The following is a 21,481-nucleotide window of genomic DNA, read 5'->3' on the forward strand; positions in this document are numbered from 1 at the left end:
ACCTTTGTATTATGAGGGAATTTCACTGGTCAAGTCGGAGCGGGGTGCTGAATCCGCGCCAGAGCAACCGAATCTGCCACAGGGCTACGTAGTCCTGCTCGACCAGCGAGACACGAACACCCTCCGGCAAGGATCCCGACGTAAGCTCTCATGCTCGACCGGTACCGGACGACGATGACCACTGATGAGTTCAGCTGTATCTAGCACTTATATAGCTCGTGAAATGCGCCGCATACTGCCATGCCTATGGCAACCTCGGCTGAACATGCGCTGCGTATGTCTCCTTACCGCTTCGTCTGAATAGCTGGGCGTTGCGGCGTCGATGCGACCAGCGATTTTTCGGCCGTTTGCAAGGCGATTCAAGAAACATTATTTTAATACATACGTCTGAGGAAACATATACATTTCTACATCGTCACTGGCGCTGCAGTCTGTGGGCTCTTTTAATCGCTTTCCGAATTAATCGGGGCGAGGAGCGTCGCTCTGCGTTCGACGACGGCGCCAGGATATAAACTTCCGCTCAGGGTTAATCGGCGATGTCTCAAACCGTGCCAAAAACAGACAAACCCGGCTTGACCATTCCGGAAGGAATGGCACCGCACACTCGGAGTTCCAGCTAAACCTGCGGCCTCATGGCGGACTAAGAGAAAGCGCTGCGCCGCGGACGAGTTGCAGCAAAGCGACCATAGAAACACGCGAGCCCGATACAGATCGGTTAAGAAAATTCGCCGCATGCTCGGAATTGACCTGTCGTATTCGCCATTAGACATCGACGCGGACGCGTTAGGAGAAGGCGTTGAACGTTGTTTTGCCGACGCCTGCAGCAAGTTCGCAGCTCGCAGAAGAACCTTGGCTCCTAGGGAACTGATCGCCGTCATTCTACGTGGGGACTGCTTTCTCAGTACTGAGTAGCACCTTCGGGATGTGCCGCGCTGCAGGAACTCGAAACACGTGACACACACCGCATGGTACCGACTAGAATATTACGTTCGACATCTCCCGCCGTTCGCAAACCGAATGACGTTGTCGACCTTGGCATCCGCGTTCCTTTTGTATGACGCCTGTATGCTGCATGATGTTCTGATGTCTTATGCTTATGTAAGCGGCACACTAACTTAAGCTCCTCAGTAGTGCTAGGAGAATATTGTCTCATGAGGTGTAAAAGCTAGAATGGCCCCTCAGGGCGCTGATCACTAGAATTGCAACGACAGGGTTTTATCCTGGGATCAAACATTACGGATCATATCAAGTGGCACTGCTAACAAGCTTTGATTAAGATCAGAAATTTACGTACTCGATGTTGTCTCCGTAGTCGTAGTGGTGCTAGTTGCCGTCGTTGGCTCTGACAAAGCAAAAATAAAATCAAAAACATTGTCTCCGAAAGCATTTCCTCTGTTTTTTCTTTGACAGCAAAGAATTAACCGGTAAACACAGAAATCACCAGACAGCAGTAGAGTACTAAAAGTTCTGTACTCTACTTCCTGGCTATGAGCATTCGCCACGGACAGGATGCATGAGATATCCCAGAATTGCGGGAAGGCGAAAGCCGTTTGCGACTCATTGCACTGATTTGAATTTACCGCGCTTGAATTCATTTCACGACAGAGAAGAGCAGCTGGCGCGAGCGTGGCAGATAAGATCACGTGACCTAAAATGTAAGGGACAAACGCGAGTATGAACTATTAAAGGCTACCGCCTTAAAAGTCTCGTGACCGCTTGCTTGAGACCGGCGTGGTGCGTCTCGGTCTGGACACCAAGAGCGCATGGTCGGTGGCGCCCGTATGCAGGGCGGCACGGTTCGAAACTTGCAGGCGGGCTCAGTTACGCTTGTCCCCGATTGAGCTTATGACCAAAGTAACACTAATTGACTTCAGCAGCTTTGATAGATGTCCACCTATACAGGAGTGGCCACTACTCAGCACACTGCACTAATTCTGGCATGATTCTGCATTTCGCAGTTTCATTGGTCCGCTTCTTTTAAAGGGGCGCAGCGGAGAACCCCATCCGATTATGGCTCCTAGTAAAGTTGACTCGCTGGCACTTTCCGGTTAGGCTGACGTTTGTCGGACAGTAAAATACGCATTTGCCGGCACCGAGACAAAGCTTCCCGCCAGTAGATTCTAACCTCTGACCTCCTCACCAAAAACATGCAGCCCAGCCTCTGGGATCGGCGCAACAAAGTCAGTGTCGACTCGTGTAAAGCTGCGAACTGGGCGAGTTGGTATTGATTCATATTTGAACAGCGCAATAAAACGACGGGACACAACGAATAAAGCTTGTGGTGTCCTTTCTTCGTTGTGTCCCGTTGTTTTATTGCGCTGTTCAAATATGAATCGACTCGTGTATTTCACTTGCAAAATCTGCCGATGAGAGCGATGCCCCAGTTTCATTGTTTGGTCCTTTCTAGCGAAGATCTCCGTTGTAGGTGAGACTCCTATCTCGGTACCCTGTCGATACAGGCCAGCTTCTTTTTGTCGTCAGCGTGGAGTTAATGGAAAATACGCCGTGGTATTATGTGTCTCATTATTTACACTGCAAGCGTAACCTAATTTTCGCGAAACTGCGCCGCATTTGCTTCTATAATTTTCTTCACTTATGTCCCACCGAGTAGCCGGTGTCATAATTATGCACCAACATCTCCTTTCTTGTCCATGTCAATAAAAAAAGACAATTGCCGATTCACACCTAAATTTCTCGCCACAATGAAGTGCGACCCAGAATGCTTGCTACCGACTTCCCAATTGTATCTCCGCCATTTTGCATTGATCATTTCGATACTGGTCTTCAAATTTTTTCCCATCAGATTTGTTTCAGGCCTGAAGATCGCGTTCTCAGCCACAAATTTCTTATTTCGTTTAGGTACCATCCATTAGACCTTATATAATGCGCATGTTCGGACATAAGTCAACAGAGCACGCAGCCAAAGTAAAATCTGCGCTCAGCTCTACCTAGCTGGGCCCCATGTTATTAATGGTGTTTACTGCCACAAGGCGAAGAGCGCCGTACACCGACATTGTGTGATTTATGAGAGGTATTTCTAGCAAATTATGGGTAGAGTAAAAGCAGGCGTTAATTGCTGCAAAACCGATCAGCTGTAATATTGTGTACTGAGTAGACAGCGTAAAATTCCGGGCTCGACTCAAAAGTTTACTTAGTAGAGACAAATTCTAGAAAATAAAATTTCTTTAAAAAGCAGAGCGTTCTTGACAGTGGGTAATTATGGAACATGGTACCAGCGCAAGAGACAAGGACGAAGGGAGAAGACAACACGAACGCCGGAGTGTTGTCCCGACGTTCGTGTTGTCCTCTCCCTTCGTCCTTGTCTCTTGCGCTGGTACCATGTTCCATAATAATGCAAACAACCAACTAGCCCAGCTGTCTACCCTTATTGACAGTGGGTGCAATGAATCAAGCCCAAATTAAAGTTTAGGGTGAAGTGCGATGCACTGTTTGCGCACTTCTGGAAACCATACTCTCCGGTCGTTCTCACACCGATTGCATGCACTCAATGAGCGTGTGTACAACAGGGTCGCCACGCCCACATTTATCGCAGACACGGCAAGCGTTTGAGGTGGGTTCATACTAGTGCGTCGAGTAGATAAGAGTTTGTCACAAACTTTGCACCCAGACAACTTAAATGTTCTGCGCTGGATAACTGGGATAGCCTATCCACTGACTAGCGCAGCTCAGGGCTCTCAAGACTGTTTACTGGCACCGCTTTTGCTCTTTACCCGGGTGCTCCCAGGCGATGTCGCGGCAAGAATTCGATGCTGTCACTCGGTGCTGTTGCACACTGTTCGTGTATTAAGGCCGCGACTGGCTACCGCGATTGCAACGAGAGGTGCACTGCATGCTACTTCGGTTACTTTTTAATGCAAGAGCATTATATGGCTCATCAGCCAGGAAAATCCGGCGTTCCATCCTCGAGAAACGACACGAAAAACCACGTGACCTCAGGACATCCCCGCAAGTGCCTACATCATCAGAAAAGAACTAAATGTAAAATTTCTTAGAGATTTTTCGTAGATTACATAGATTGCAAATAAAATTTATTGCATCCCTTAACAGCATTGCTGATTGGTGCCTTGAATGGGGGATGCAAATAAGCAAGCAGTACCCGAAAAAAGAACCCCCTGAAATTTTCATGCGCTATAATGGGCACTGCCTTGATACATGAAAGCGAAGCAATATATTTGTGATCAGGATTTAGCTGACGCATTAAAATACGATGTGCATGTAAACAACACTTGTGCGAAAGTTAAGGGGCAATTATTGTTTCTACGCAGAAAACTTTCCGCTGCACACCGTGAGGTAAGGTTATCAGCATACAAAACCCTTGTAGCCCAATAATCGAATACAGCGGCATAGTGCGGAATCCTTACCAAACATATCTGACTGATCAACTTGAAAGAATTCAGAATCCAGTTGTCCGATTCATATACTCTCGTTATCCACGCATAATCACTGTTCCCTCATTACCACTACCGTATAAACATAGATATCAATACCTGGAATCTCACTTCTAGCGTTCAAGCAGAATAAATCACACATTGTGCTTTAGGCCTATTGGTGCAAAATGTAATGCAATGAAATATTGTAGCGAGAGCTGCACTACGCCAGCTCTTCGAGCCTTCAGCGTGGTACCCCTTGAGCTCCGTGGTGGCACCGTGGTCACGTGATCACGCTTGGTCACGTGATGCGGAGCAGCTGCTGCTGCCGGTGGCGCGGCGGCGAAACTGAGCTGCAGGAGCTGTGCGCATGCGCCGTGTGCAGGGGGGGGGGGGGGGGGGGACGTGCGGAGTGGAGAGGGGGAGAGTGAATCCACGTCCAGGGACGAAGATGAAGGAACGCCCAGCGAAACGGAGCGGCGAGACTGACTTTGTAATTCGACTGAGCGAGTTCCACTCGGCCAGATGTATCTCTGGCGTCACTCCAGGTTTAATCAGAGCTAAACCACAGCCAATTTTTATTTCTTTCCGCTAGCCATTGAAACATGGAATTCGCTTTCACATTACATTGTGAATACCAGATACGTCGGTGTATTTACCGACAAAAATGGCTGTGGTTTAGTGCTGGTTAATCCTTGAGTGACGCGATAGCTACAGCTGGCCCAGTGGAACTCTCTCAGTCGAACTGCAGTATTTCGCCGCTCCGTTTCGCTGGGCGTTCCTTCTTCACCCTCGTATCCCTCCCTCAACAATTATCACGAGGCACTTTGGAGGCGGCTCCAAACACGCACCTTACCCTCCCCATATATACGCTCGCGCTATCACCAAGTCCACACAAACCCCTCCTGTACTCTCTGCCACCACACCAAAGCCACTCTCGATCATATCATTTTCCTCTGCCCGGTGGATCCTCCCCCGCGAGGCCTGGAGCACTTACCACTTGAGAGGCCCTACTGCGCTCCGGGGACCCGGCCAAGCAAGCCATTGCCACAGGCCGGGCTGCCAGCGTCATCAGCCTCCGGGACATGAACGTTTGAGTGCAGTGGGGCCGCGCGGGGGCCCAAGGACCTGCGTATCCTGAACTCCCCTGTGTCTATTAAAGTTTTCATCACTACCACCATCCCTGGACGTGGATTCAATCTCTCCCCCTCTATCCCCCCTTCACTCCCCCCACTTGGTTTCGCCGTCGCGCCGCGCCGCCTGCAGCTGCGCTCCACACCACATGACCAACCACGTGACCACGTGGCGGCGCCGCCGCCACGCTGAAGGCTCGTAATGCTAGCGTAATGTAGCTATCGTTACAAAACTGAACTGTTATTTTAGACGTGAAACTTTCCTGTTGCCTTTCTTGCTTCTCTCTCGCAGTTTGTACCGATTGTTATTGGTTTGGAATCTCTGTGAATGCTTTTGAATTCGTTTCAATTTTTAAATTTTGACTTTCTGTGCTCGCCCACTCCTGTATGGACCTGTACTGGCCTACAGTATGACAAATAAATAATTAAATTAATAAACATGTTTCTTGTGCACTTAGCCGGAATAATCTTTTTGCACGCGCTAGTCTATAGTGTGCTGCGCTGTTGGTTGACCATTTATGAACACTTTGCCTTTAGACAGAATTCAAGAGTTAACTTAAATTTACAGTGGCATACGATTTATATTAAACCAAAAATATAGATTTCTTTCAGCTGTTCAGTTTGTGGTTGGAACTGTTAATTAAACGATTAGGAGGAGCGATTATAAGTTTCGGTATACCCGATCCAGCAACTGTATTCGATTGTCAAGGTAGCGATAAAATATGAAAAAAGAACGCGTGAACACTACTCTCCAGCCACATGTAGCAAATTATCATCGCCAATGCAAAATGCAAATAAAAGACGCGAGTTACAAAAGCGATTGGAGCATCACAATTTTAAAATAATATTTCTGGGATAACATTAAATGTGATATTCCACTAATACTTCTATGGACTTCTCGTGTGTCCTGGCTGCCAGGAACTGCCAGTAAAGCCATTTGAGGCATTCGGAGGCCTGCCGTTTGTGTTTGTCACCCTCACACACTATATTGTACCGTATGCAAGACAACAAATCCGCGATCTGAGATCACAATATATGATATTATTAGGCAAGTGCTACCATAATAAAATGTCCTGCGTTTGCTTGTGCAGGTCAGCGAAGAGTGAAAGGAGGAGTAGGTACCGACGTCAAGCTTGTGTGGAGGCCGCATTTGCTGAGGCTGCCATAAACAGCACGGCGGGAAAGGGTGGAACCTTTTGTGCTTGAGCCAAAATATCAAACCAGCTTTTCCATCATTCGAATTGAAGCTATAAGAGCCCTTTCCATGAACAGCGGAGCGTGCTGTTCCTCACCTGTTGCCGTGGTGCTGGGCGTAGCGTAAGTCTGTGCCCCTCCAGAGCCACCACCGCTAATGACACCGCCACCACCGCCGCCGCTGCTTTCTTGACCAATCTGAACGTCTTCTTCCGGACCACGCATTCCTGCAGGACGGCAAGAAAAAGTGTCAGGGTTTTAACTTGGGTAAACCGATTGCAGTGCGAAAGCACGGGCAGTACTAGAGGACGAAGAGAAGCCCGAGAGCGGGTATCAGTTTGGCACGTGGCATATCCGGCTGTGGCGATAGCCTAGTGCCCTCGCGCAGCGTCCTGCGAAGTTGATCTGTTCGTGCCGCCGCGGGTTCGCCTCCCTGTCGCCGATATTCATTTGATTTCTTTTTAATTTGGCGTCGCTGTTCCTAGGCAACGGCAGAATATCCAAAGATGACGTGGCCCTCGGACGGGGTTGGTGAGCGTATGAGTGCTCGCTCACTCAAATGCCAGAATCACCGAAGAAGAATGCACGGCAAACAGCAAGAATCAACGGTCTTCATACAGCTTCGACTATTTAATTTGCAACTCCATGAAGCCACCTATGACCAGCACTTCGATAAGCATATCTGTTCCATAAACGAGTCTGGCGTGTTTTCGAGGTTTGCAGTACATGTATGGCGCGGGCAGCCAAAGCTGGGCATCTCTCCTTTGTCACTTTTCATACTCTTGTGGCTGGTCACCTCTGACTACCGTGCACGTTGGCGCAAATGTTACCAGATGTCGTCTTTTTTAAGGAGACAGTGTTGAGGGTCCCGTTCAGTGAAGAAACCACGGTAGTTTGCGTTGCCGGGTCGATAACATCGGGATGGGTTGAGAAGGTTGCGACGTCCAAACTACATGACCGCGCGAGTGTTGACACATCCCACAACGATCACGCTGTAAGGCAGTGACCGCGTCACTACACAATTCCCCCATTGGTCTACAGGATGGTTACGTGATTGCACCGCCATTACGTAGTGCCTCTGAAGAGAGGAAAGGAATTGCGCTAAAAAGAAAAAAAATCGTTCAGTTGGGACGTGAGCCGCTGGCCCAGGGGCCGCCATGAGCCAGGCGCATTTCCCCTCGACCACTGAGGAACGTTCGTTCGATTTGGTCAAAGGGAAATCTTGAGTATGTTCTGGAAAGTCAAGAAAAAATAAAAATGAAATAAATTGAGAAAATAATAAATAAAATTAAGAACAGTGTCGGTGTCTGCGAAGTAATGTGCACACAGAACGTGCACCGGCCGCTGAAGGGCACCTATTAAGGGAACCCATTAACGCTATCGATTAACCTTGAGTGTGACGGATGATGGTCTGAGTTGCTTATGTTCCATAAAACCTAACACAACGCAACACAAAAGCACAACCTTAAGGTTTCAGAGTCCCGCCAATTTCTTTATTATGCACGATTACTACCGTGAATCGCTGTTGTCTGACGTCTGCGTGCAGCAGGATAAAATTTTCGCATTTCATAATATTCTGAACGCTTATTTTGTTTATTATTTGTACTGCGGTCGGAGCTTTCGTGCTCTCGTGTTTTCTTCACTAGAGGCCAAAGCCTAATCTTTAGTGGTCGCCTCTTAGAACCTGTCTGACGCAGTAATTAAGGAAAACCCGTGTGGATACTGACAGTATTCAGTCAGTACAAGATTCTTAGCAATCTTTTGCAGTGTTTTGAGTACTTTAGCCCGCACCCTATGTAGAGTCTGCCGGTGCAAATTCCGACTTAAACTCAAAAGTTTTGGCTTAGATAGTCCACACCCTCTGCACAGTCCGCAGTGCCCGAAATTAACTGAAAATGTGATCTTTTTATGTTCCTTGCAGATTTCCTTCCGTCGTTTCTGGGAAGTAGCCCACATAACGTGTCTTTTTTTTTTTTTCATTCGCGTCTGCTCGGTTCGAATTTACTTCTTGTGCACGCTCGACTACGCTGAGCTGGAAGCGTCGCAGTGGCTAAAAAGTTAGGGCGCTCGCCCACTGGTCCGGAGTACCTGGGTTCGAACCCGACCGCATCGGCCGGACGACATCCAGGCGGTCGAAATTATTCCGGAGCCCTCCACTACGGCGTCTCTTTCTCTCTTCTTCCACTCCCACCTTACTTCTCTTAACGGGGCTCTGAAAGAGTCTCTAATAACGTGGTATGCGTGGTATTTTAAACCCGCCGCTTACTGAATATTGTACAGAATTTTTTTAATGCTCTTCGTAGAAGCGAAGTTATATGTAGTCAAAATTTGAATTTCAGCGTGTTCGCGCCCTTATTTCTCTCGTCACTTTTTGCACGATGGAAGGTAGGCGCTCCTCCGCTGGCCCCAACTACGGTGGGAAACCATCCTGACCCGCCGGAACTAAGCGGCTTACTACCGGAGCATGCCGGAGACGTATACCGGACCCCTCTTGCGCATGCGCAGTGGCATTGTTGGGGTGAGGAGGAGCCACTGCGCGTGCGCAAGAGCTCCGGTATGCTAAAAACGTCTATTACCGGAGCATGCCGGAGACGTACTACCGGAGACGTAAACCGGCGTCTCTGGTAGTACGTCTCCGGTATGCTAAAAACGTCCCTTGGCCGCGGCCATGGTAGCTGCCTGACGTCTGAAAGAATCTAACAAACAGCCATCTCTCAACTTGCATAGGCAGGTGCGAGCGAGGAAGGAGGGTGCGAGAATGAGAAGTCGCCGGAAAAGGCTCGTCAATGTTCGCGCGTGATTGTGGGTTCTCTGCTGCGTGTAAAGTAGTATTACTTGACTCAAGTGTTCATGACAACACAATGCAGTGATTGAGCGGGTTGATGTGCTCTCCTCGGAAGGTGTTTCAGAGCCCCTTTAGGGTGTGGGTGAGGTGTCCACCGAGAAGTGAGACATTTACATAAATTTAGTGGCTTTTGAGGAAAGGCAGTGGCGAAGTAATAATAATAATAATAATAATAATAATTGGTTGTTGGGGAAAGTAAATGGCGCAGCATCTGTCTCATATATCGTTGGACAACGATATATGAGACATACTGCGCCATTTCCTTTCTCCAAAAACCAATTATTATTATTATTATTATTACCCCGCCGTTTCCTTTCCTCGTAAGCCACTAAATTTATACTGAGCAAGGCTCTTTGTCTTTTTGAGCCATCGCAACCGTTCTTCGAGAAGAACTACGACGCCCCTGGCGTTGCTTCTCCGCCCGAGGCGCTTTTCATGGAAGTGCTGCGCGTGTACTAAAAAATCCGAGCAATGAAAAGCAGCCGCTTAAGTATACCGCCAGCAACATCTTGCGTATTAAACCTGACATCATATCGGAGCTGATTTCGCCATTTGATTTAGCACGGCAAAATGTCGCAGGCGCAGTCGGCTCCCGTTTTCTTTACTTTGACAGCCACAAAGGCTTCTTAGTCTCTGACAAACGGTCTTGAAAAAAATAAGTCATGTGCAGTCCGCACTTATAGACAGCGAGCAACACGGGAAATTTCAACTTTTAGACATGTATAGTCCGCGGACTGTAGTCCGGTAAATAGGGCAGTTTTTGTAGCAATTCCCATGAAAGGTTTGTGCCAAACTCTTTTCGTTTTAAGGGGAAGCTTGTTTTTTTACCCAACTCTTATCAAGCGCCTAATCTTTTATGCATTTGTGGTTAACGAGCGCAAAAAATACGAAGACGCAGAGAAGACGACCACACGACACAAGCGCTCACTCGCAACTGGACGCTTATTCCAGAAAAAAAAAAACAGCAATATATGCACCAAAAGGCGCAAATACAAAGAAACAAGAAGCTAAAATTAAAAGACGCCTCACCAGGGATCCTAATAAGGAACGGGTTAAACGTGCATCAACAAGGGACATAAAACAATGCAGTGAACATCGGCACGAATGCAGTGTTCGTGATCTTCACTGCGTCTTCGTCTCTTTTTTTTTGCGCTCGTTAACCATGAATACGTACCAAATAGAACAACTTCTCACGATAACGTAATACTTTATGATTTTATTGGTCGCCGCCATGTAGACTCCAAAATATACATAACACCACTTCCTACAACGCAGCTAGAGCTATTGTGTTGGCAAAAGCGGGCTTTGGCGGAGCCTGAACTTTCTTCGTATTCCTGCCTTCGACCAGCACTGCCATGAACAACCGCGGAATTGAACACCTTGGTCGAAAGCATGCACGATGTAATGAAGTTAAAACACATGCCTCGCAAAATTGGTTATTGCATATTAGCGTTGTTCGTCAATTGCATCGTAGGTCTCCGCTTGTAAATATGGCGCTGTGTTTGATTTAACTATGTTCCGGGTCACTGGAATTTTCTCACTTCTGGCTCGTCGCCACGGCACAAAGGATCATGAACAAATCATGGCCGTCATTTCTGTAAGGGCTAGTGGTCTGAAGTTCCTTGTTACGCGCAGGTAAGACTTGAAAGAATGTGATTCGTCATACCGAGAGTAGGTGGAGGAAAAAATGAGCGGCCACTTAAGCACCGCCTTTAAAACTATGAAGCGATCGCGTTAATTGTCGTGTCAGCGGCCCCTCTTTCCCACGAGGACACGGACACTTTTCATATTATGTGAAAGGCCACCCGCTTTAACCGAGTCGTACGAACGTGCTTGCACGGCCTACCCGGTAAGCGTGTCTCATTCGCAGCCCAAGGGTTAGGGGTGTAATTGCCGATCAATTACACCAGTTTTATTTCGAGCGCAATCGAAATACTTTTTCAGACTACTCGCATGTCTTAACAGCGTTTCAGTAATGTTGCGACTTTCTGATCACAAGGTTTGTAACGTTTTAATTACTTTTCATTCCACAGCTCCACGCATGCCGTCACGGCCCTCGCGACAAAGCCGGCTATTCCGCACACATCAATCAGCGACAACGCCAACTACGCCAGGGTTCTCCGCAGAGCGGGCCCATTAACGCTGTCGCGTTAAAAGTCGCGCTCCCACGCTGCCCCTGCAGGATGTCTACGAGTGAGGTTTATAAATGCTATTGAGAATTTTATTTCTGCTGCTTCTATTTATCAGATGCAGTAAAGTCGAACCTTTGTTCTTCATCCGCATTACACAATTATCTAAGCATGACGCGCGTCAATTAAGCTGCATTGAAAATAACATGATATGGGAGAGACAGTATTAGGCGCCTTGTTTGGCACCATCCGGATGTTTAATGCTCTCATCGCGTGATATCGAACATAGCAGTCGCAAATAAGAAATAAAATTGCTTATACGATAATAAAACCAGAGTTAAAGTTATAAAATAAGAAATAAAATTGTTTCCACAATAATAAAACCAGAGTTAAAGTTATAAAACTTACAACTGCATTCAACGAGTTTGCTTATCGTTACGTGCACTGCGTTGCCTGTGTGAAGGGTCAATATTATTTGCTCACCTTCGCTCAGCATGACCAGGACCATAATGATTGATATCACAGTGAACAGAACACAGCTTGCAGCCAGAAACAGGAAAAGCCAGTTCTGGGTGCTCTCACTTGAAAAGAAAAAGCCGCAAGAATTTCAGTTACACGAGGTGATAGTGCTCTTGGTGCCGCTATGGCTGAGTACACATAAGAGAGTGGCCCCCCTTTATTTTCAAGGAAATATTCATATAACACTGCGAAAACTGGATCTCGACATGACCAGCAAAGTAGCTGCAAAGTTTAGAAAACTGTGTAAATGTCTCCACCACAGCAAGGCAGCGTACTTGAGACTCACAGAAGCAATTTCTCCGCAGTTATATATATATATATATAGAGAGCCGAAAAACAGCTCTTGCCTAACCGCCATGGTAGTCAGCCGCAGCCTTCTCAGATTCCAAAAGGCTCTATATCTGACTCAATTTACTGCTCAATCCAGTATGATGGAATAAAAGAAGAAATGCTGTTTGGTATTGGCAGCTCATGGGCTTGTCTAATGGCGACCAAATGTAGCGCTAGAACACGCACAGATCTCATCAGCGTTTCCCCATCTGCATCGAAGGCAGTTACCATCTTTACAACCTCCACATCTTCACACAACTGCTGCTTGTCTTTTAAGCCGCGTATACCGTGCCCTCCGTCTCAACACGAAGAGGCAATTATGTTCGGAACTTTTTGGTATCTGAGCGCGCTATGCGTAGGTTGCAATTTAATTCATAATTTCTATTTAAAAATAAAAATTTCGAACGTATGATGTTGCAAGCCTCCGTATCTGAAGGCATGTAAAACAGAATAATACTTGTTGTGGGGCTAGTTGTTGCATGTTTCCCGAAAGGGGTTGTAGCGCCGAAAAGGACAACACCCGTCTCGCTTGCTATGCGTTGTCCTTTTCGGCGCTACGACCCTTGTCCGGAAAGCATGTAAAACACTTTGTAAACACACAACGGTTACGCTTTTTAGCGTCAAATCACCAGTATTTGTAAAGGAAGTAATCGCAGAAACATGGCACATATGTTTTCCGCATATGCACATGCATCCTAACACCGGAGAAAATGCCAACATGAGAGGTTTCGAAGTCGGTCCGTATAACTATATGAAATATCGGAAGACGCAAAGCCAGGCCCATAGTTTGGAGACACATATACGCTGCATCCACTTCAGCTAACACTGAAGAACACGAAAGCTGCCTTATGATGAACTCATAATCGGTCTAAAAAATGAAAACAAGTCACTGTTGGCTGCATCAGTCACGCAGAAAAAGTGCCAGCTATCAGTACTGAATGCTAGGCCCACAGTGTCCAAACGAGAGGACTTTACTCTATCATATGAGCATTGGACTTAATAAATTAGGGCGCTAAGAACCTTTACAATAAACTTTGCACACGAAACCGAAGGTGAGGGCATGAGGGGCGCTGGAAGCGTGGTTACAACGCAACATCCGCTTATGACGTGCTCGAATCAGTGCTGCCGCCCCAGAGTTTCTTCGGCTTGGCTACTGCGGAACATAAAACACGACCTTTCTCTAGATGCCTTTATCTGTTGCGAACGTCATGACCGACCACCTTGCATGTCAAGATACCAGCATTGCTAATCAGAACTATGCACGCTGTTTGATTCCTTTAACGAAGTTAGCATAATGAGGGAAAAATTGGGGGACACTTAAAGAGAAGATGAAATGGTTTTTTGATAATTCGAAGTTATTTAATAATTTGAATCAATGAAGCTTCTAGGTAAAACTTGTAAAGTAGTTTTGTGGCAGAATTTAAAATGGTTACATAAGCACCGATCAAAACCGCGACGATGTTAAGGCTTCATACTGCCTTGGAGTATTGCGTAGCGACGTCATTGTTGCCGAAATTTCAGATGACCACGGCCTCCTCCTACTTGCTGCCGTGCGTGTTCTGATGCTTCACCTTGGACAGAATTCGTTTTCTTCCTCGAAACAACCGCTTCTTTGCTGGAAACTTAGCGCCGCCAGACATGACGTCATCATTGCGGCCTCTGCCTGTCGCTGTGCACTGCAGAGAAGCCTGAACGCCGACGCCACTTTAGTCGGCGATTACGTCAGCATTTCAAATGCTAGGGCAAAAAGCTTTCGCATGCTTTATGGGCAGGTTTCACACATTCGTCTCGTTTAAACTCATCAAATTCTAAAACCTCTTCAGTTGCATTTTAAGCTTCGCCTCTAAGAGCGGAGCGCGACACAGTTGCAGCGGTGCCAGGATATTCCTCATGTACCGCCTTCAGCACGCTTAACACGAACGCTCGATTGCGCGTCCTGCGCTGATATTACAGCCCCTGTGCGCTAGGCACTAAGTCCGAGACCATGCTGCATGGTGTGTTTGTGGCGGTTGGAGAAAGCTTGTTCCCTGCTTCCACCCTGGTGTAGCATCAGACCCAGCGGCCGACGCCCAGCGGCGCTAATGTCAGTGGAAGACACGCGCTCGAGCGTTCGTGTTAAGCGTGCCGACGGTCATACGCATCGGTACACGAAGAAATTTCACGAAATCAAAGACCACAGCACATTCACTAGGTCTACTTTTATTCACTCCGAAGCAACCAGACCTCGTAGCGTTTTCTGCGCGTGCTCGCCTCGCGGTCTGGAAGACCTGATGGGTTTCATTCCCCGTTTTTCACAAGATTTTTTTTTTCATTTGGAGGTCCTCTTGTTGCAGCGCCGACGCCGGCTTTTCTGCGGCACCAGCACCTAACGCTGTCGCGTTAATAGACTACTTCCTGAGAGAGAGAGGGAGAGTGAAATAACCTTAATTTGCACCCGTCAAAAATTACGGGGGGAGAAAACCTAAACCCCCATTCATTCCCCTAACCGTCGGCCTGAATCCCTTGAGACTCGGCGGCGGTCAGGGCGAGACCGATGACCTTGCGTTGTTCTGCTTCATGGTCCCCCAGGATTTTAGGTCTCTTTTCGGGTCGTTATAGAAAGGGCAGATCCAGACCACGTGCACTAGGTCTGCAATGCTATTGCAGATCACTGCACGAGCAGTGCCAGGCCAGAGTCCACCATGGTTCTCACAATGTACGGTCGTGCAGTTGGCGACGATTATCTTCGAGCCGAGCCGCGAAGCAAAAGGTAACGCCGGCCGCGGAGTGAACTGAGCGCCGGTGCTGCCTAGCTGGGGACGTTACCACAGACGTTTCGAAGTGGGCGCCGCAGTCATTGCAACACGTGGCCAGCGGACGTTGAGTCTGCACTAGGCTTCCGACATTCCTCAAGCGCTCAGCTGCGGTTTCGTGGGGGGGAGACCAGATTTCTCTGCGTGGCACACATTGGAGAGCGTCTTTTTCTTCGTTTTAAAGACGGATACGGCATCGTATTCTCCGCGGCTAGAAACTCACCATCGGCAGAAACCGTGAAACTTCTCTAATTAATGAGGAAGTTAATTAGTAAAATTTTAATAACGCATTCACTGTGGCAGTGATTTTCGTGTTCCTAGCCCTTATGCGTCATGACCCACACCGGTGGGCCACCCTCAAAATTTTCTTGGGCGCGGCATGACCCCCCAGAGAGCCTCCGGCATCCGGCGAGGTCAACTTATTGGAACCGACAACAGATGGCAGTAACAACCTGGCATGTGTTTTACGCTCAGAGCTGTCCACCGGCTTAATAGCGCCTCTCAGTATTTGTGGCGCACAGCAGGGATTCACGACGTGACCCACGACGAAGTCAGCGGGGTAATTATCTAGATGACAAGCATGATATTTGTAATCACAGATGTCTACCGGAACTTAGTCTCCCTCTGAAGAGATTTGCATTTTTTCTCGAAAATTATATTTTAAAAAATTGAAAGTGTTCGCTGAAACACCAGGTACATGAATACCCGCCTTCTATAACTAGAGTAGCTAGGACTCTAGTTAGTGTCAGCCTAGGTACCGACAAACAAAAGCAATTAGTAGCGCAGTGGTAAAAGTCTGACTACTTGGAAGGGAATGAACTGAAATGGACGTCAGCATTAATATGGAATCATTTGAGCCGGATGTCTTTGTAGATACGACAACAGCTGACTGCGTGATAGTATCGATGAACACTTAATCGCGAAACACACGTCATATACCGCCACAAAACAGAGCTTTTAATTTGGTCACGCATATTTATAGCGAACTGAACACTTCTCTATTCATGCACTGATGACTCAATGCCTCCCTTACCGCCGATGGGAAAACTACTTTTATCCGTTTCGGCAACAGCGCCTTCCCCTACAATTAGAGCTTTATCCGATATGGTGATGGCTCAGTAGGTATAATGCACCGATGGTTAATATTTGAAAGCAGACACATTGCTTCCCTTCTGCTGCATGTTTTTAACTGAGTCACTATCCGCTGTTCCTCGGGGAAGTGTCGTTTGTGGAGATCTGGCAGGAAATTGGGTACTCTGCGGAATATGGAGACTGCGCTTATTGACTGCCCGAAGGGCATGACTGAGCGTGTCTGGGAAGAGAATTTTCGGGAATTGCGATATTGTGTTAAAACCTGCGGCAGCTTGCCTGAAACTTGGTTGACGGTGTGCGCCAAAAATATTACGAATGCAAAATAAAAATATAAACATCGAAGCATCCAGGCCAAAAGAAAAATAGGAAATCTGCTGTATCCTCTGGACGTAGAGGCGATGATTAGGACACAAATTGTTCGCAATTTCTCGACTGTTTGTCCAATAGAAACCACAGGCGAGTGTAATTCCTGAATTACAGAAGCTTACTGTAGAGCCTTAGAGTAGAATATTTTGCAGAATATTGAAAGAAGATAACTTACTCGGTATGCCCAGAACCTGATCCGAAAAGTGAGAGTGGTGTTTGCTAGTTTTTTTTTAAAGTCATGAATCCATTTTGTAGTGATGAAGAATAAATTTGCGAAAAGAGATTTCTATTAAGTGTTACTGTGAACAATTATTCATTTCGTGTTTGAGAAGGAGTTACAAGAGGGCAACAAAATCCTTTGACCAAGCTTCGGGCTGAACAAAAATTTAAAGCAGGCTTCACACCCTTGGCATGAACATTGCACTTCTTAACAAAGATTACCGTGATATAGCTGGCATAAGCTTTCGCTGATGTATTTACTGCGACGATTGTGTTTTCATGCACATTCCCTCACTGCACTATTTAAACAGAAATGCGAGTCATGCTTACTTATCTGTGACAGTGTGGACGATCCTGTGAAGTGTCAAACGTGGTCCGAAAGCCAAAAATTAGTAATACAAACGAAGGAGTCTGCACAGCACAAAAAACTGCCCAACACACACTGTACAGATTGAATTCACGTGATTTGCTGAGCATATAATATTTACAACTTATTTACACCCTCCCTTTCAGATGCACTAAATGCTTCAGGAACTGTGCTATCGCTACGAAAGCAAGTGCAAACCACGAGGCTCCGCTGTTCGTATTTCTTTTCATCGCACTTTTACTTAGGTAGTGAGCAAAAGACTAAATTAGAGTCGTCCTAAAATTATCATGGACGACTGGCGTCTATTTGCTGCCATTGAATTAAAAGCGTTATGAAAAGAGATACGAACAGCGGAGTGCGTAAGCTCCGCTGTGTTCCCATTTCTTTTCATCGCCCCTGTACGCTTTACGAGTGATTTCAAATCACTCGACTGGACAGCCACAGCGCCTGAATACATCATACAGACGTGCTATACAGCGTCTGAATATATACAGACGTGCTATGTCATTCCAAAAGCCGTTGTAGATAGTCGTCGCAAAGGAAATACTGCGGAATCGTACTTTACACTCTCGAATTGATTGTTCATGTATCTTACCGCACTTTCTATTGCTCCGAGAGTGGTACGTAGGAGGTATAGTACATTAACAAAAAATGATTTCAGCGTGATGAGCGACCAAAATTTGCAGTGCGGCTTGCATTCCCTTTCATCCCATTCATCTAGTGCTATTAATCGGAGATCTGTTTCCGGCAGCTGAAAAAAAAAACATGGCTGATTTACACCAGCTATTATAAACATAAGGGGGATATTCCGCTCGGCAGTCAACACAAAATACAAGCTCAAAATATGGTCTATGCCCTAGCTGTTAGCGCCGCATGCTAGCTTAGTGAACATTGCCGGCGGGACAGTCTTTTGTGTAGCCTCTACTACGGTTGTAGTAATTTAGAGCACAGAGTCGACACCTAAGTAACGCTCATCATTTCGAATGCGGAGTGCCTATGAGATGCGAAAAACAGAAGGGAGGTAACCCTTCTTTCCAAACCAAAATTATCTGCGAGTGGAACGTTGTAACGCTTTTGTCAGACGCCGCCGAGAACAAAAATCGCGTAGGGAGCGTTTATACTATGCTAGATATTCAGCGCCTGCGTTTGATGCCATGGTGGCCCGTCGGTGTTGAGAGATTTGACTCCTCTGGTTAACTACCGCAGCTGAATGAATATAAGTTCTGGAGCTTTTACTGGCGACAGTTTCGCTTGGCCAGCGAAATACTTATAATACTGCATACTGAAAAAAATTGCGCAGTAACACGGGGACTTTTTTAAAAGTTAAATAAGTTAAAGAAAAAGACTCCGTTGTACTAGAAATGGTACTTAGGAGAGCAGAAAGTTGAGCTAGTTGGTTGATATGCATATCAACCAACTAGCCGAACTTTATTCTCTCCTATTTGTTAAGACTGCTTCCTGAGGCGGGGGTGGGGACTGAAGGCTACGTGTTCGGGCTTCCGATGCGACAGTACTAGCTTGTTGGAAAAATAAATAGCGCCAAAATAGGACGACGACAGAAAGGGTACACACGCGAGTGCTTTTCCAACGTGCAACAACTCCAACTCGCCCAGTTTGTGCAACAGTACTAGGCCGCCTCGCTGCTATATTTCACTTATCCACTGACTCTGTAATGCCCTAAACCGTGAAATGGGAGGCAACGACCTTGAATAATATATTGAGTGACTATATGCGGCATGTATTTTGAAACATATGCCTGTGGCAGTGACGTCAAAAGAAGAAGCTTGGCCTGGAAAAATACGAAAAAGCTTGCGTTAGTTGAGGACATGCGCCCATAATGCAGTAAATAAGCGTTGGCAGAAGCGAGTTTACACAGTTGCGTTCTGTTGTAAAACTTTTTGCTAGGTTGCACGCCGTGCCTTGCAGTTCACCCGCTGCGCGGCTTCATTAGACCGCGTAGTCTAGTGCCACGCCATAATGAAGATTCGAAACTCACTGCAACCACAGTACGAGGAACGCACAAAATACCGACAACGCACTAGCTCTGAAAGATGCATATCTCGCGTGATAATTAAGCTGCACGAGTTCCTGGGCAGTGCCCTCGCTAGTGGTACCAGCTTGTGCTGTTATCAAGATAAATACTGCTCGCATTGACGAAGCGCTTTCTTTGGGCCCTTACCGTTTGCAATATATTATCAAATCAACCCTTAGGCGAACCTCGGTGGATAGCTTGAATGCGTTAGCAGCCAGACGTTCGTCATATCCAAGACTGACGCATTAAAGTTCGCTACGTCCGAGATGTTACACTCAGGTTCCTATATGCGAAGTCAGTGCACAAGTTCTTTGAAGTCCAGACACGGCAGTTGGGTAGATTTGAGGTGTCATACTTAGTTTCGGTATATCCGAAGCTGACACAGGAAAGTTCTTTATATTGTCACGTGCTTTGCACGCACGGGGGTTTATTCAAAGAGGGGACCGGTCGAAGCAGGATGGAAGCAGGAAGCCTAGCAGCGTCCTTCAGCTCTCTTTCTTCCTCTTTCTCCGCGGGTCAGTCCTTCATCTTCTGCTTCTTCCGTCGAGGTTCTGTGGAAGCACGTTACATTTCCCTCCTCGCAGACGATGCCCGTCGGGCGAGTTAAACAGACCGTCTGGGATGGAATCGCTTGAGGCGGGCTACATGCACCACCTGAGATTGGCGTGACCGTCGACCACTAGCAGTTAGTCGTGCTATAACGTAATTAACGTCACTTATGCACTCCAACACAACAAATGGTCCAGTGTAGTGGGATAGCAGTTTCTGACACAGACCACGCTTGCGTAGAGGGGTCCACAACCACACAATGTCACCAGGAACATAAGAAACTTCTTGGTGTTGGACGTCGTAGCGGTTCTTGGAACGCTCTTGCGAAGATAAAATTCGAACGCGGGCAAGCTGGCGAGCTTCTTCAGCTCTGCAGAGTGTGGTCGCAAGAGAAGGTTCATCGTGGATGAAAAATGGTAGCATGGTGTCAAGGCCGCAGCGAGGCGAGCGAGCATAGAGCAGGTAAAAGGGGCTGTAGCCAGTTGTCTCATGTTGCGCGGTGTTGTACGCATGAGTGATGAACGGGAGTACGCCATCCCAGTCCTTATGATCTGCAGCGACGTACATGGCAAGCATGGTGGTGAGCGTACGATTAGTGCGTTCTACCACACCGTTCGTTTGGGGATGATATGGCGTGGAGTGGCGAAAACTGCAGCTGCTGAGGCGGAGAAGTTCTTCAACAACGTCCGCTGTAAATTGACGTCCACGGTCGCTAATGAGAACTGCAGGAGGGCCGTGCCGAAGAATGACGAATCGAAGTAAGAAGTTAGATACTTCAGACGCAGTAGCAACTGGTATCGCGGCTGTCTCACAATAACGGGTTAAGTGGTCTACGCACACAAGAATCCATCGATTTCCTTTAGAGGATCGTGGGAAAGGTCCAAGGAGGTCAATGCCAACTTGCTCAAACGGGGCTGTTGGAGGTGTGATTGGCCGCAATTTGCCCGGTGGACTTGAAGTCGGCAGCTTAAAGCGCTGGCATTGCACACAGCTGGCTACATAGTGCTGGATGGTTGAACGCATGTTAGGCCAGTAAAATCGTTGTTGTGTGCGGTGGAGTGTGCGTGTCACTCCCAAGTGCCCAGACGTGGCGTCGTCGTGCACCATTTCAAGAACTGTGATGCGTAGGCTTTCGGGTACGACAAGAAGCATGCGTGCTCCTCCAGAAGCGAAATTCTTCTTATAAAGCAAACCGTCGCGAATGCAAAAAGTATTCTTTACAGAATCTTGAGCGGCATCAAACAAAGAGGTTAATGTTTGGTCCTTGCGTTGCTCAGTTCGAAAAACTTGAAGATCGGGGAAGGCTTGTGAAAGTGACGACAAGTATTCATCAAAGTTGTCTGCGTCGTCCTCAGTCGTTAGAAGCGGCAAACGGGAAAGACAATCGGCATCTGAGTGTTTACGGCCGCTTTTATGCACAACAGTGAAATTAAATTCTTGTAGGCGCAAAGCCCATCGAGCAAGCCGGCCACAGGGGTCACGAAGACACTAACCAGCAAAGCGAGTGGTGGTCGGTCACGACGGTG

The 21,481-nt window shown here is 47.2% G+C and overlaps 1 protein-coding gene across 1 annotated transcript in view; it reads right to left on the minus strand.

Annotated features, from left to right (window-relative positions):
• LOC144106978 (uncharacterized) overlaps positions 1-21,481 on the minus strand; it is an 87,916-nt gene that overhangs the window by 53,020 nt on the left and 13,415 nt on the right. The window contains exons 4-8 of the mRNA XM_077639949.1: positions 17,338-17,361; positions 16,964-16,979; positions 12,173-12,270; positions 6,814-6,942; positions 1,295-1,342 (exon numbers count right to left, since the gene is read on the minus strand). Of these exons, the coding sequence (XP_077496075.1) occupies positions 1,295-1,342; positions 6,814-6,942; positions 12,173-12,270; positions 16,964-16,979; positions 17,338-17,361 (315 nt within the window). The remainder of the gene's footprint in view (positions 1-1,294; positions 1,343-6,813; positions 6,943-12,172; positions 12,271-16,963; positions 16,980-17,337; positions 17,362-21,481) is intronic.

The sequence above is a fragment of the Amblyomma americanum genome, chromosome 10 (genome assembly GCF_052857255.1).
Source record: "Amblyomma americanum isolate KBUSLIRL-KWMA chromosome 10, ASM5285725v1, whole genome shotgun sequence".
Taxonomy (NCBI): Eukaryota; Metazoa; Arthropoda; class Arachnida; order Ixodida; family Ixodidae; genus Amblyomma; species Amblyomma americanum.